Here is a 12,860-nt window from a genome sequence, read left to right as displayed (position 1 = left end):
ATCTGCTGCAGCAGTCTCCAGCTCAGACCATCACTGTGAACCTGAGGAAGAACCTCTTCTTCCAGGAGAGCGCCGCTCGTCTGCTTCCCTTTCTGGGCAGGATTGTGATTAAAAGGTGGTGGCTTTGGATTTCTGACCTCTTACCAGGATCACAGTTGGTCTTCTTTAATGATTTCACTGTCAACTGATGTGACTCATCTTTCATCAGCACTTTGTGAGCTCTTTAAACAAAGTGTCCTTGTAAATGCTCTGGATGCTTTCAGGCCCAGTCCCAGCTTGGTGATGACTTCCATCAGAGAGCTGTATAGAGCTCACGCCAGTCACATGGTCCCCAGTTTGCTGAGGTCACTGGATCATGTGATCAAGCTGAGCAGCAGAGAGCTGGACTCAGTGGACTCTGCTGCTCTGCTCTTCACCCTCAGACACAGTGATGGAGTTAAAGTGGACCTCCGGTGGACCTCCATCCCAGAGGAGGGAACACGGTCCATCCTCTCTACGCTGGACAGAGTTTCTCAGCTCAGGTCAGATATTAGTGCTGGTTTCCAGCCCATCATTGCTGTCCAACACACAGGACAGGATCCAGCTGTCCTCTGCCTCAGTATTAAGGACGTCCAGATTCACACCTAATGAGCTGAAAGAATGAAACTGGCCTCAGTTTGACTTCACCACAAAACACAACGTCCAACCAGGAGAAACAAAGTTCTCCAACATCTTCAGATCCATGAAGCTTCTCAGTTCCATGACAGCAAGTTTCCAGAGAACATAAAGGGTTCCTGCAGCACACTGCTTCATTCACAGCCTTTCAGAGTCCTGATGGAGACACAGTAGTGTTGAAACATTGGTCTGTTTTCACATTTAAAGGCTGTCAATCAAGCAGCTCCAGAGACTCAAGAGGGTTCAGAGAGTCAAAGCAGACTTGCTCTATGAGAAGAAGATAAATCAATCAGAGAAACTGATGCTGATTTCCATGAGACTTGATGTCAAATGGAGGCTGAAGCATGAAAACAGCTCTGAGGTCTGGACTGCCAAGCAGGATCTGAGCTCATGGAGGGAACTTCAGCTTTACTGTCGTGTCCTTTTGTTTCCTCAACAAGAATTTCCTTCAGCTTGAATGATTTTGCGTCTGAATGAAAGAGAATGAAAGTTCCACTTCCTCAGCTTCTTCCCTCTGCAGCTCTCTGCTGTCTGGACCAGGTCTGAGAGAAAATCCTCCTCTGTGTCTGCAGGCTGCCGTCACTCTGAGACACAAAGAGCAAAGATCAGCTGCTGCACCTTTACATGACGTTAATATGAGACATGATGAAGCTGCAGCAGCTTCCTGGAAACAGCTGAGGACTAATAAAGCTCCTCCTCTCTGACCACATGGCCAGCGCCGGTTACCCCGGTTCCTACCAGAAAGGAGTCCAGATCACAGGTACAGTCATTCTTTTCTATCAGAAACAGAAACAGTAAAACAGAAACAATCGTCAGACTGTCAACTCATCTGTGATGTGCAGCTCTGTCATGATAAAGAACCAGATCTAACCTTCAAAACATGATACTGTGATGAAGTCACTCTATTTTGTATGTCTTCTTTAGGAATTGGACAAATATGAACCTTTTACACTCATCAAAAATTTAAAATTCAATGTTCTTGAGGATGTGTTTCATTTTTAAACTTAAAGTATTCTATGATCAAAATCCATCCTGGTCAGAAGCTGCAGATACAACATTTATAAGTTGGTTTTCCTTTTCTGCTTTGTGAAACAGAAAATAATTAACTCATGTTTTAATATCAACACTCAGGAATCTGAGGTGGATTTTAATAAAATGGTCTTTAAACATATTTTCTCTTGGTGATGAATTGCAGCCGCCTTAACAAAATAAACATCTTTCTCTTTCCTCATCAGTCTCCTCATCTCTGTGGTAAAAGATGCAACAAATATTTGTTAACTGTATTTGTAATATTCATATTTTTATTCATAAGAATAACAACATATAAAAGCTCTCTTAATGTATCTGTCATTTCTGACCCCTTTTATTTCAGATTATTGACAGTATAGAACTCTTATCTGCTGCTGATAACTCAGTTTTGTGGTTAGAACTCTGAACCTTTAGCTGTTTTTGGAGATTTTTTTTAGTAACTGTTCATTTTTACTCAGTGTTTCCACTGCAATATAAAACTCTGTACCTCTATGAAAACAGAATCATTAGTAGAAATAGAGACAACTCAGAAATGTCTTGTGTTCAGTATGACACATTTAGAATGCCATAAAGAAAAAGCTGGCTTTGTTTAGTTCTTTATTTATTTTACAAAAACTGAGAAAATGTTGTTTCAGTGCCCATCAGTGTTACTGATACTGTATAAAATGGTGACTTGATGATTATGATGGTGATTCTTTTTAATTAGTTGTCTCTTATCTGCTCTGTATAAACACTGCCTGCAGTTCAGCTGAAAAATCCCCGGAATAAATTATAAATTTTTGGCAAATGTTTAAATGGGACATAAATTGTAGTTGGGTTTTAGAAAAATAAGAAGAACCACCAAGTAAAAATGTGGAACAATCAGTTATTTAGTAAATGGAACTGTGTAAAAAGCTTTATATTTAATAGTTTGTGAAGGAGGAAATGATGAAGGCAGAAGAGAAGAAACGAGAAGTTTATTCCAACATCAATGGAAGGGCAAAGCAAAGTTGATCAAAAGGTTTTGAGTGAAAATCTTTATTTGATGAGTGATTTTGATGAAATACCATGAATTTTTGGTTCAGCTTTTGGTCAGGTTTAGGTAAGTTTTCCAACAGAAAGGCACGTCACAGTTGAGTTGTTGAAGGGCAGTGGGAAAGGTGAAAGTTCTCTCTTTTTACATTTGTGGTTCGGTTAAATACTGTGATTTGGACGATTTTTACAAACACAACATGTCTTTCAAATCCCATTATAACCCGTGTAATATATGACTGTTTTGAGCTTATTTCTTGCCTCCAGTGCTTTCAGAAATACTTTTTGCTGAACTGTTTTCGTTATCAGAAAGTTTACAACCGAGCCGCCATGTTGGTCCAACGCATCTGTCACGTGACCACCTAGTGGCCCACTAGTGACCCGCCCATCAAGCGGCTATTTTCAGTTGATGGATACTTACCATTATTGTTAGCAGTAAATATATATTTCTACTTTTAATGAGGACAAAATAGTTTATGAAATGCTGACGCCAGAGGGAGATATGTTTGACCAACGGACAACAGGCAGGTCAGTGTTGCAATTGTGGGACTGTACCAGTTGGTGGCGGTAATGCACCAAGAGGTTGTTTGCTAACCGCTATTAAAACTCAAAAGAAGTCTAATCGCCGTAGAGTTCATGGCTGCCGGGCAAAGTGAAACGCTAGTTGTATGTGATGAACTCAGAACGTTTCAGCAGTCGTGGGAGGAAGAATTTGCGTTTGTGGAGGTAAATAACAAGCCAGTGTGCCTTTCTTTGCCAGAAACAGTCCATTTCAGAACGTGCTAATCTCCAGCGTTACCATGAACAATTTCTGTGAATAATGCACAGCTATGGATCATTCCAGAATGAGAGGACATTTGGGCTTCAACATTTTTGAAAAATAAACCTTCTCTTTTTCTATTTTCTGCTACATATTCATCAAAAAGTATGTAATAAACTATCAAAAGCTTGATTGACTCAGCTTACACATCAATGGTGCCATTTTATTCCATGTTTTATTTGTTGTTTGCTAACCCCACTCTAATCACAGTAACAGGGTTGCTAATCCATGCTAATGTTAGCTTTTTCTCAGGAGCAGAAGCTAGGTAGATATTTAGCTAGCTGTTACTGCTGACCAAGAGGACAAACCTACTGATGGAAAACAGTAAGAAGAATTTAAATTCCAGCGTATCATGTGATTCACTGTTTTCTTCTTCTACCAGCTAAGAAAGGTTCTGCTAACAGGGTTGTTGTGGGACACACGTTCCATGCATAATACTTATTTAAAATATGTGATGTTCATTTAAAAAAATGTTCCCACAATTACAAGAGACATCAATGAAAAAACAATACCAAAAAAAGGGAGATTTAAAGATTAAAATTTCATTTTGACTGTTTTATTTGAGATTCAATGTAGTTATCAGGGGTGGGACGAGAAAAATGTCATTTTAGGGGGAACTCCAGACTTATGTGGTATTTTAAAAACTATTTTAAAACATTATTTTCTCCTATTTTTTTTAGATTTGGTCTCAGGACAAGTAACTTCACACAACAACTACATGTTTTAATATTTTGTACATTGTAATGTCCTCCAATTCTGGAATGACACATAAGTTATTTAATTTCATTTCCTTGTACCTCATGGCTAAAAAAAAAAAAAAAAAAAAGATAGATCACCAAAACAGCTGTGTTTACAATCAGAGTCAGCTTTATTGGCCAGATATGTACACAACATAAAGGGAATTTGGATTCAGCCATTGGTGTCACCCAAGGAATAAGGAAAGAGAATAATAAGATAACTATAGAAAGAAGAAAAAAATGATAGTAGGGATAAAAATAAAGATTAAAAAAGTATATCCAGATATTTACACATTAAAAAAAAAAAAAAAAAAAAAAATATATATATATATATATATATATATATATATGTATATATATATATATATATATATATATATATATATATATATATATAAATATAAATATAAATAAGCACAGTAGTGCAAAATGATAATTGCTACATGCTACTTAAAATATTTTGTTATTGAATATTACCTTAATTATTTAAATGTATTTTATATAATTCAGTATTATTAAATTATTCATTTTTAGACTGTGGCCCACACAAACAGAGATATTTTTCTGTGAGCAATGTGAAGTTGAGTAGTTCTGATGTAGAGCAATGAAATTAGAGCAATAAACTTGTCTTTGGTCCTGCATGTGTCCTACTTTTCAAGAAAATAATTCTATTAATTTAATACACAAATCCACAACTACGGATTTCCTGCTGATTTGAAGCATCTTTCCTATTAGCTGCAGACAAACGTGGAAATGATCAAACCTCTGGTGAAGGCAGCATCCCGCCCCGGTAACTGTATTCTCATGTCAAAAACTAAAGCCTGAGCATGAAATAATGTCTTGTAAACCTAAATCCTGATTAGATGCTTGTGTGTCAGACATGAACAGCACCTGGAGGAACCTTTAATCCTATTTTCCTGAATCCAGCAGACAGTGTTTTGTTGTTCAAGCTGCTGACTGAAACTTTTTTCTCATTAGGAAACAAATTGCAGCGTTTTCAATAACCGCGGTCGTCAATGCTGTGATTTTTATGTCTGTTTTGTTTAGATAAATTCAGCAGCTGCAATGTAAACAGAGTTAAATTAGAAAGAGTAAATGAAGCATTCAGTGAAAGCAAGAGTGAAGAGTTTTTTAGTTTTCATCAGGGTGTAGTGCAGAGCTCGGGGGCTTTGCTGGGCTGTTTGACCTGAAGGCTGCAGGATTTGGGACAGATGGAGTTGGGACCAAGCTGAAGGTGCAAATTCAGTTCATTGAATCTAAACATTTAGGTAATTAAGAGGATATGTTAGGTGATGAACAGTAATCCTCCCTCTGTTAAACATTGTGATTTTTTTCAATCAGTAATTTGTTGTCACTGTTTAAATATTTGGGGCCAGAAAGTGTCCCAACTGCAAGAGTTTTGCTTCAAAAATGATTTCTTTCTTCATCAGATGGTCCAGGCCTGCAGGCAGCTTGACGGTCTTGGTCAGGACCTGGTGGCCATGTGTGTGAACGATGTTCTCGCTCAGGCTGTCGAGCCGCTCTTCTTCCTCCGTGACTTTACCTGCATCAGGCTGGACATCGATGTAGCCGCCTCAGTGGTCAGCGGCATCGCAAAGGCCTGTGAGAAGGCTGGATGTGCTCTGCTGGGTAACCATTACCTGAGTCATGTCATGTTTAGTATTTGCTGACACCTTTTTCCTAGATAATAAACACTTAAATGTATATGTAGCTGTAGTATCTGTCTGTGCCACCAGCTGGAGCCTTTTGCTGTTTAATTTTGTAGCAACAAGGGCAGGTGGGTAGTTCCATGCTGGCAACTAAAACCCACCTTGTTTCCACGTGTCCATAAATCTGTATAATAAGTGGACTACGCCCCCTGATGTTCAACACAAGGGATAAACCTAAGCGCAGTTGTCTAATCAGTTTTTACTGTCCAGTTGCAGGATGTACAAAGAAATACAATATATGTATGTTCTGTAAACTAACTCCACTATTTTATGATGACACATTTACACAATTTACTGTCAACATAGTTAAACTACTCAATAGTAATTAATTTTTTCCACTTCCTGGTCCAACAGACAGCAGAGTTTTGCAAACATGACATTCCCATCAGCCTTATTTGTGTTTAGTGCTAATTATAAAATGTTAGCAAGGTGTTAGCATTCAGTTAAAGCACCACAGTGACTCAGTACAGATTCAGAGCCTGTAGACTTTTATTAGATTACATTCAACTTTCCTGACATTGAACAGAATACAGTGAAATGCAGTTTAGCAGCAGCGTGTTTTATAAAAAGCAGGGTGTAAACACAGTCTGTTACAGTAATAACCATGTTCTTGTAGTGAGGACGCTTAAAAATAAACAACTGTACACAATTTAGTTTCAGTGGTAACAGGTCTTGGTAGCTTGTATTCATGTTTGTTGCACTGAGTTTCTACTTTATTTCCAACAGTCTTTCTGAAGTATTTGCATGTGATGGTTCATAAAAGGAAATATTCTGCTTGTCAGCTCAGACATAGTGCTGTTATAAAGAGGTGATGTAACTTTGAACCATTTGACCTTTAAGTGATGTTGGACAGATGTATTCTAACTTCTTTTGTACTCTGTAACTTGGATTAAGCCAAGAAATGGCCACCTGAACTACACAGTTCTTGAAAAACAAGAATGCATCAGGAACACGTTATAACAGTAGATCAGGACAGGAAAAGATTATTAGAAGAATTTAACATTTGAATTTTTATTTCTAAAAGCATGATGATGCCTAGAAAGGTATTAGCCGGCCGTCTGGCCATCTTCAAGGACAGTTTATATAAATTAAATAGTCTTCAAACTCATCACAGTATGCTTTTTCAAACAAAAAGATGAGCTGTGACTGAAAAGCTGGACTGTTTTTTGAAAATAGGACGTGAAGTTTGGTAGCAAACAAAGAATAATCATTGTTTTCCATTAAACAAAACAAAAACATAGTCCCCAGTTCTAGCTTCTCTAATGTAAGGATTTTTTATTGTGAACTTAGTATCTTTGGGATGTTATCAGGATGATTTGTTACTCAGAAAAGAAAAAAAATGTTTTCATTTTACTTTTTGACATTTTACTGATAATTTTCAGCTGTTTAAACAGCAACTGAAATCATTTCACTGTAGCTCTGCTTTCAGGGGAGGTTTTTCTGACTCCAACAAAGATCAACAGTCGCCTGCTCCTGCTCAGGATCCTGTGGATCTGTCAAAGCCTTCGCTCACATCACTGGTGGGGTGATTCTGGAGAACATCCCCTGGGTGATGCCCCAGGAGCTGCCAGTGGATTTAGGTGAGATGAAAACACTTAAACATAAAGAAATCTGGAAAGGTGGCTTGGCATTTGAAAAGTCTGTTCTTTATTTATAGCAGGACTCTTGCCTGTGTGGTGTAAATCTAAAGCCATCCTTCTTGTTGTATTAATTTTTAAATATTCATGTCCAACGCATAGATTTGATTTTGTGGTTGTTATTTAAGCCACAGATGGTTCTCATGAATATTCCCACTCTGTTCACTCAGAGTTATCCCTGTTGTGTTTTCGTGGCTCCACCATAAAGGGGTCTACCCCTTTTCCACCAAGCTGGTTCCAGCACTAGCTCGGAGCCAGAGCCTGAATTAGCACCAGTTGTTTGTGTTTCCACCACCCAAGCACCGGCTCCAGGTTCCAAAAACTGGGGCTTAGCAAGCACCAACAACATAGGTATTATCATCAGCTTATTGCGTTTGTTTAACCGCTATGTAATCAATGCTAGCGTTGTCGAAGCTAAGTAGCCAAGCAAAGGCTAACACTAACACGCTTGCTGTTAAGAATCAAAACGTCTGTGAGAATTACCTGTCATCTCAAATGTAGTCGCCATTATCTGTGACTACGACGACGATGGGTTTCTGGATCGCAGTGTCGGCTTGCAAAGCCAGGAACAGCACTTGCATGGTTACAGTGAACTCCTTCCATATGGTGTGAACGTTGTTGAACGGCTACGTATGCAGTGGCGTACCGACGTTTTACAGTGACGCAATGACGTGGCTCTAACTTGGCTCCTTGCCAACGGAAAAGCAAACCAGTTCGTAGGAGTTGTGAGGTTTGAACCAACTAAGCACCAGCGCTGAACTAGCACCTGGTTCTTCTTGGTGGAAAAGGGTAGGATTAGGGTTAGTGAGCTCTGTTACAGGACAAAATACTGACAAATCACTGGGAAACAAACACAAACTAACACAAATAGAAATGTTCACATACTGTGTTGACGTTTGCTGTATTTACAGGAAGTGCATGAAATCATCTTCAAAAGTCAACTATCGTGTATTTTAAGGTGTTTTTCCTGATGAGGCGCTTCCTGGTTTGTCACATGACCAACCAGCGACGTAAAGTCAGCTGACCACAGAGAGGAAGTTTGGACAGTAAAAAAGTTTGATATTTTTGTCATATATTATTCTTTGTTACACCATGTTTTTTTAAACATTCGTGTGAAGATATTTCTTTCAGAAAAAAGATAAATTAATGCCTATTCAGGTCTTAACTGTAAAAAAAACCTGATCGAAACTGTAAATAATTTCCACATCTAAAAATCTAATCACTAAATTCAAATAATTAGTAAATAATTTCTAGGCATTTGCCTTTTTTGAAAGAATTGTGTATATGAAATTTAGTCTGTTTTTTTTTTTTTTGCAAATTTTCCCATGTATTGCTAATGTCCCCTTGTGGGACTAATAAAGGATATTCTGTTCAGTTCTGTTCTATTAATTACAGATAATATCTCATGAAATCTCTGGAAAAGTATTAAATGACACTTAGAGTGTGAATATATATGTGTATATTATAACATAATTTATTTCTTGCAATATTTACCATATTGCACTTTGTGCTATATTTAAATCATCAAAAATATTGCTATTTTGCAGATATTTGTTGTCTTTTTACAGAAAGATTACCTATATGAATGAATAAAAACTGGAAAAATATTTTTAAAGTTATTTAGCAAAATTTTCCTGTTCTGTTTAATTAAAGATAATAGTAAAAATCTAATAAAATCTTAGAAAATAAAAAGTGACATGCTGACTGCTGGATCCCTCAATTTCATTTCAGATTGCTGAAATATATTTTGTTTTGATTTTGACTGTAAAAAAACAATAAAATTATACCATCATTTTGAATAACTGTCATAACGTCAAAAAGTCTGTATTTTTAAAGAAGTAGTGCTAAGTAAAAAAAAATATAATGTAGTAAAATATTACATAAGAAAATGAATTACTGCACATTATAATACCATGCTGTACATGAAAGTTAAATATTGTACATGTAATTATAATATTTCACCCAAAATTAAAATATTACACATTTACATCAAATTGTGCAAACTGTTGCATTGTGGGTAATATAGGCGTTGGGTTTTGACAGAGAAGAAAGATGTGTAGGAAAACAAATATATCTCTGGTTCTGCTTCATGGTTTTGATTCTTTATTGTAAATATTTCTAAAACATCAGTACAAAAATGTTACAGAAATGCAGAATAAAAGTGAAGACCTTGTTCAACTGAAACTTAAATTCCACTTAAAATCTATATTTTTACTAGAAAGAATGCTCCTGTAGATTTAGTAAACTACAAGTGATGAACAAAACTGCCACCAAATATAAGAAAATGGAGACTTTTCTTAGCAGTAGCTGCTGGTAATCATATACAGGAGATAAAATCACATATAATACATGAGGTCAGAGTTTTCTGAGGAAAACATGGTGGATTCATGTGTTTCTTTTTTGAGATTATTGCTGGGAACTGACATTCTTTTATTGTAGACATTAGTGTATCTGCAAATAAGCTTTCATTCACATTACTGAAATAAAATAAGTGAATTAAATTACAGCTAAAATAGAAGAGTAAAAAGCAACACTGGTAATTGAACTGAGGTAATAAATAACATGGAGAATATGCAGGAAAATAAAGAAATATTTTTGAGGGTTTTTTTTATTTTTTTAGGGATTTTTTGCTGGGATTTGGGGTTTAATAGAGGGAGTAGATAGAGGAAAAGGGTGATGGGGTGAGGTAGGAAGAAGATGGGGTGAGGTTGAGGAGGTGAGGAAGGTTTTTTTTGGATGATAGAGGGAGAATGGAGAGGTGAAGATGAGATGGAGGATAGAGAGGTGAAGATGAGATGGAGGATAGAGAGGTGAAGATGAGATGGAGGATAGAGAGGTGAAGATGAGATGGAGGATAGAGAGGTGAAGATGAGATGGAGGAAGGATGGGGAAGGTGGAGGCAGAAGGAGGATGAGAGTTGAAGGAGGGAGAAAAAGGGGGAGTGGAGGGTGAGGAAGGGGTGAGTCAGAGGAAGCTCATCAGCCTCGTCCACATCAGGACTTCCTGAACATCCAGCTCCAGCAGCCCACCTTCTTCTTCTTCTTCCTCTTGTTTTGCTCCTTTTCTTGCTGCTTCGCCTCCAGGTCTTGAATCTCTTGCTGCAGCTTCATCTTGGCTTCTTGCAGCTCTTTGTTTCTGTCGTCTGTTTCTGTTTTCTGCTGCTTCAGTTCTTGGTTCTCGTTCTGCAGCTTCTCATGCTTCACCTCCATTTCTGTCTTTTCCTGCTCCAGTTCTTTTTTCTTGTCCTGGAGGTCTTTCTGATTTGTCTGGAGTTCTTCTTGCTGTTTCTCCAGAAAGAACTTCTCTTCTTGCAGTTCTTTGCCCTTCTGTTCAAGCTCTTTCTGATTTGTCAGGACTTCTTGTTGCTGCTTCTTCAGAAAGATCTTCTCCTCTTGCAGCAGTTTCTTGTCTCTCTGCGCCTCTTCTCTTTCCTTGTCGAGGGCCTTTCTCTGATGTTGCAGCTCTTTATTGTCTTCCAGAGATTTATCTTCATCTCTCTGCAGGTTGTGGGCAGCTTTGAGAGCATCAGATAGACTCTGGTTCTCCTCTTTGAGTCTCAGGATCTCTTTGTCTTTAAGTTCCAGCTGCTCGTTCATCTCATCCACGTCGTCCATGTAGTCTCCCCAATTCATGGATGATGTTTTCATATTGTCAATGGAGACCTCAAAGTCCTGTTGTTGTTCGGACTCGATGATGTTCTCCATGGGTTCTTTGGCCTCCTCGCTCTCTCTGAGCTTCATTTCCAGGACAGAGATTCTCTCCTGGTTCTGCTGGCGTTGGTCCTGTAGCTCCTTCTCTTTCTCCAGCAGAAGCTCCTCCAGGTGGCCGATCCTGGCTTTGGAGCTCAGCACCTTGTAGGAGTACTGCTGGTTCTCAGCCATGAGCTCCTTGATGCGAATGCTCATGTTGTGGTTGTGCTCTCTCAGGTAGTTGGTTTCTTCCTGAGAGACGCCACAGGAGCTTTGGGGCCTAGCAGGGTTGTCGTGGTGCTGTTTGGGCCCACGGTAAGTGGTGCCCACCATCCCTCCTCGGCGGTTGGGATTGTACCTGTTAGCCATGGTACTGGGAAAAGTTCAACAGAGGTGTTGAAAATACAGAAAGTGTAACAACCTGCAGTAGTTGTAGGTGGTTTTAAAGGTTGTGGCTTCTTGAAGAACACTAAAGTTCTGGAAGAAGTTTGTTGGTTTTGTTGGTTTGCTGGATTCCTCGCTGTGGTTTCTTAGCTGTCGCTGGTTTGCTCGCAATGGTTGGTTCTGACAATTGACTGTTGGGTCTGGTGTTTAAATACTCTGCTGATATCACACGGTAACTGTGACATCATACATGATGTGTGACGTCAGAAAGCTGAGAGTTCCAGAATCCTCAATTCAAAAATAGACACCAAACTGAAATAAAGCAGAATTTTTCTTTAGCAGCTGAGACTGAAGAAGACATTGAAATCATTTCATTTATCCATCCATTATCTATACACCGCTTATTCCTCACTAGGGTCATGGGGGGCTGGAGTCTATCCCAGCTGACTCAGGTGAAGGCAGGGGACACCCTAGACAGGTCGCCAGTCTGTCGCAGGGCTACATATATAGACAAACAATCACTCTCACATTCACACCTACGGGCAATTTAGAGTAATCAATTAACCTCAGCATATTTTTGGACTGTGGGAGGAAGCCGGAGTACCCGGAGAAAACCCACGCATGCACAGGGAGAACATGCAAACTCCATGCAGAAAGATCCCGGGAAAGCCGGGACGCGAACCAGGGATCTTCTTGCTGCAAGGCGAAAGTGCTAACCACTACACCACTGTGCAGCCCCATCATTTCATTTATAAGCATCAAATTTATTTATGTTCATGAACAACGGACATTAAATACAAAAGAATTATGGAAAAAACCAACATTAAAGACTTTATACCTTTTCATGCACACACATTAAGAATTACTCTCCTGTGTGATCTAATTCAATCCAATACAACAGCTTTGCCATAAATTCCTGCTTTCCATAAACTACTAAAACCATTTCAAATCATCATGGTTTTTCTGCTCCATCTCTGATTTGCTTGAAATTTTTTCTTATCATTAACCATCAATGTTAAAAATATCGGTGGAATTTTTGCTCCACTTATCAAATACTTTTCGAGACATTTCTTTTTTTAAAAAATGCCTTTTGGCCCACTTTTAGCACATTTTTTTTCACAAATTGAAATTTGAGGCTGAATGACAATATCTGAGGAACTGTTAATGACAAAAGCTGGAAATTTTCATTG

The 12,860-nt window shown here is 38.4% G+C and overlaps 1 protein-coding gene across 3 annotated transcripts; it reads left to right on the top strand.

Moving 5' to 3' along the window:
- The first annotated feature begins 2,091 nt into the window (after positions 1 to 2,091).
- Positions 2,092 to 9,157, top strand: LOC111579657 (phosphoribosylformylglycinamidine cyclo-ligase-like). 3 transcript variants are annotated; one of them, XR_008600766.1, is made up of 4 exons: positions 2,092 to 3,420; positions 5,397 to 5,519; positions 5,682 to 5,880; positions 7,390 to 7,522. XR_008600766.1 is itself a non-coding variant. In XM_055008345.1 (4 exons), the coding sequence occupies exons 1-4, from the start codon at positions 3,331 to 3,333 to the stop codon at positions 8,566 to 8,568; spliced, it is 465 nt and encodes a 154-aa protein (XP_054864320.1). In that variant the 5' UTR covers positions 2,092 to 3,330; the 3' UTR covers positions 8,569 to 9,157. The 3 variants fall into 3 exon arrangements, 2 of the variants coding, with proteins under 2 accessions (XP_054864320.1, XP_054864321.1); XM_055008345.1 differs by lacking the exon at positions 5,397 to 5,519 and adding an exon at positions 8,556 to 9,157 and having other exon boundaries at positions 7,378 to 7,540; XM_055008346.1 differs by lacking the exon at positions 5,397 to 5,519 and adding an exon at positions 8,556 to 9,146 and having other exon boundaries at positions 2,107 to 3,420; positions 7,390 to 7,540.
- Positions 9,158 to 12,860: the final 3,703 nt, after the last annotated feature.

This window comes from Amphiprion ocellaris, chromosome 24 (assembly GCF_022539595.1).
Source record: "Amphiprion ocellaris isolate individual 3 ecotype Okinawa chromosome 24, ASM2253959v1, whole genome shotgun sequence".
NCBI classification, from domain to species: Eukaryota; Metazoa; Chordata; class Actinopteri; family Pomacentridae; genus Amphiprion; species Amphiprion ocellaris.
The sequence above is the reverse complement of the archived record's forward strand: the minus strand, read 5'-3'. Positions and strand labels throughout refer to the sequence as shown.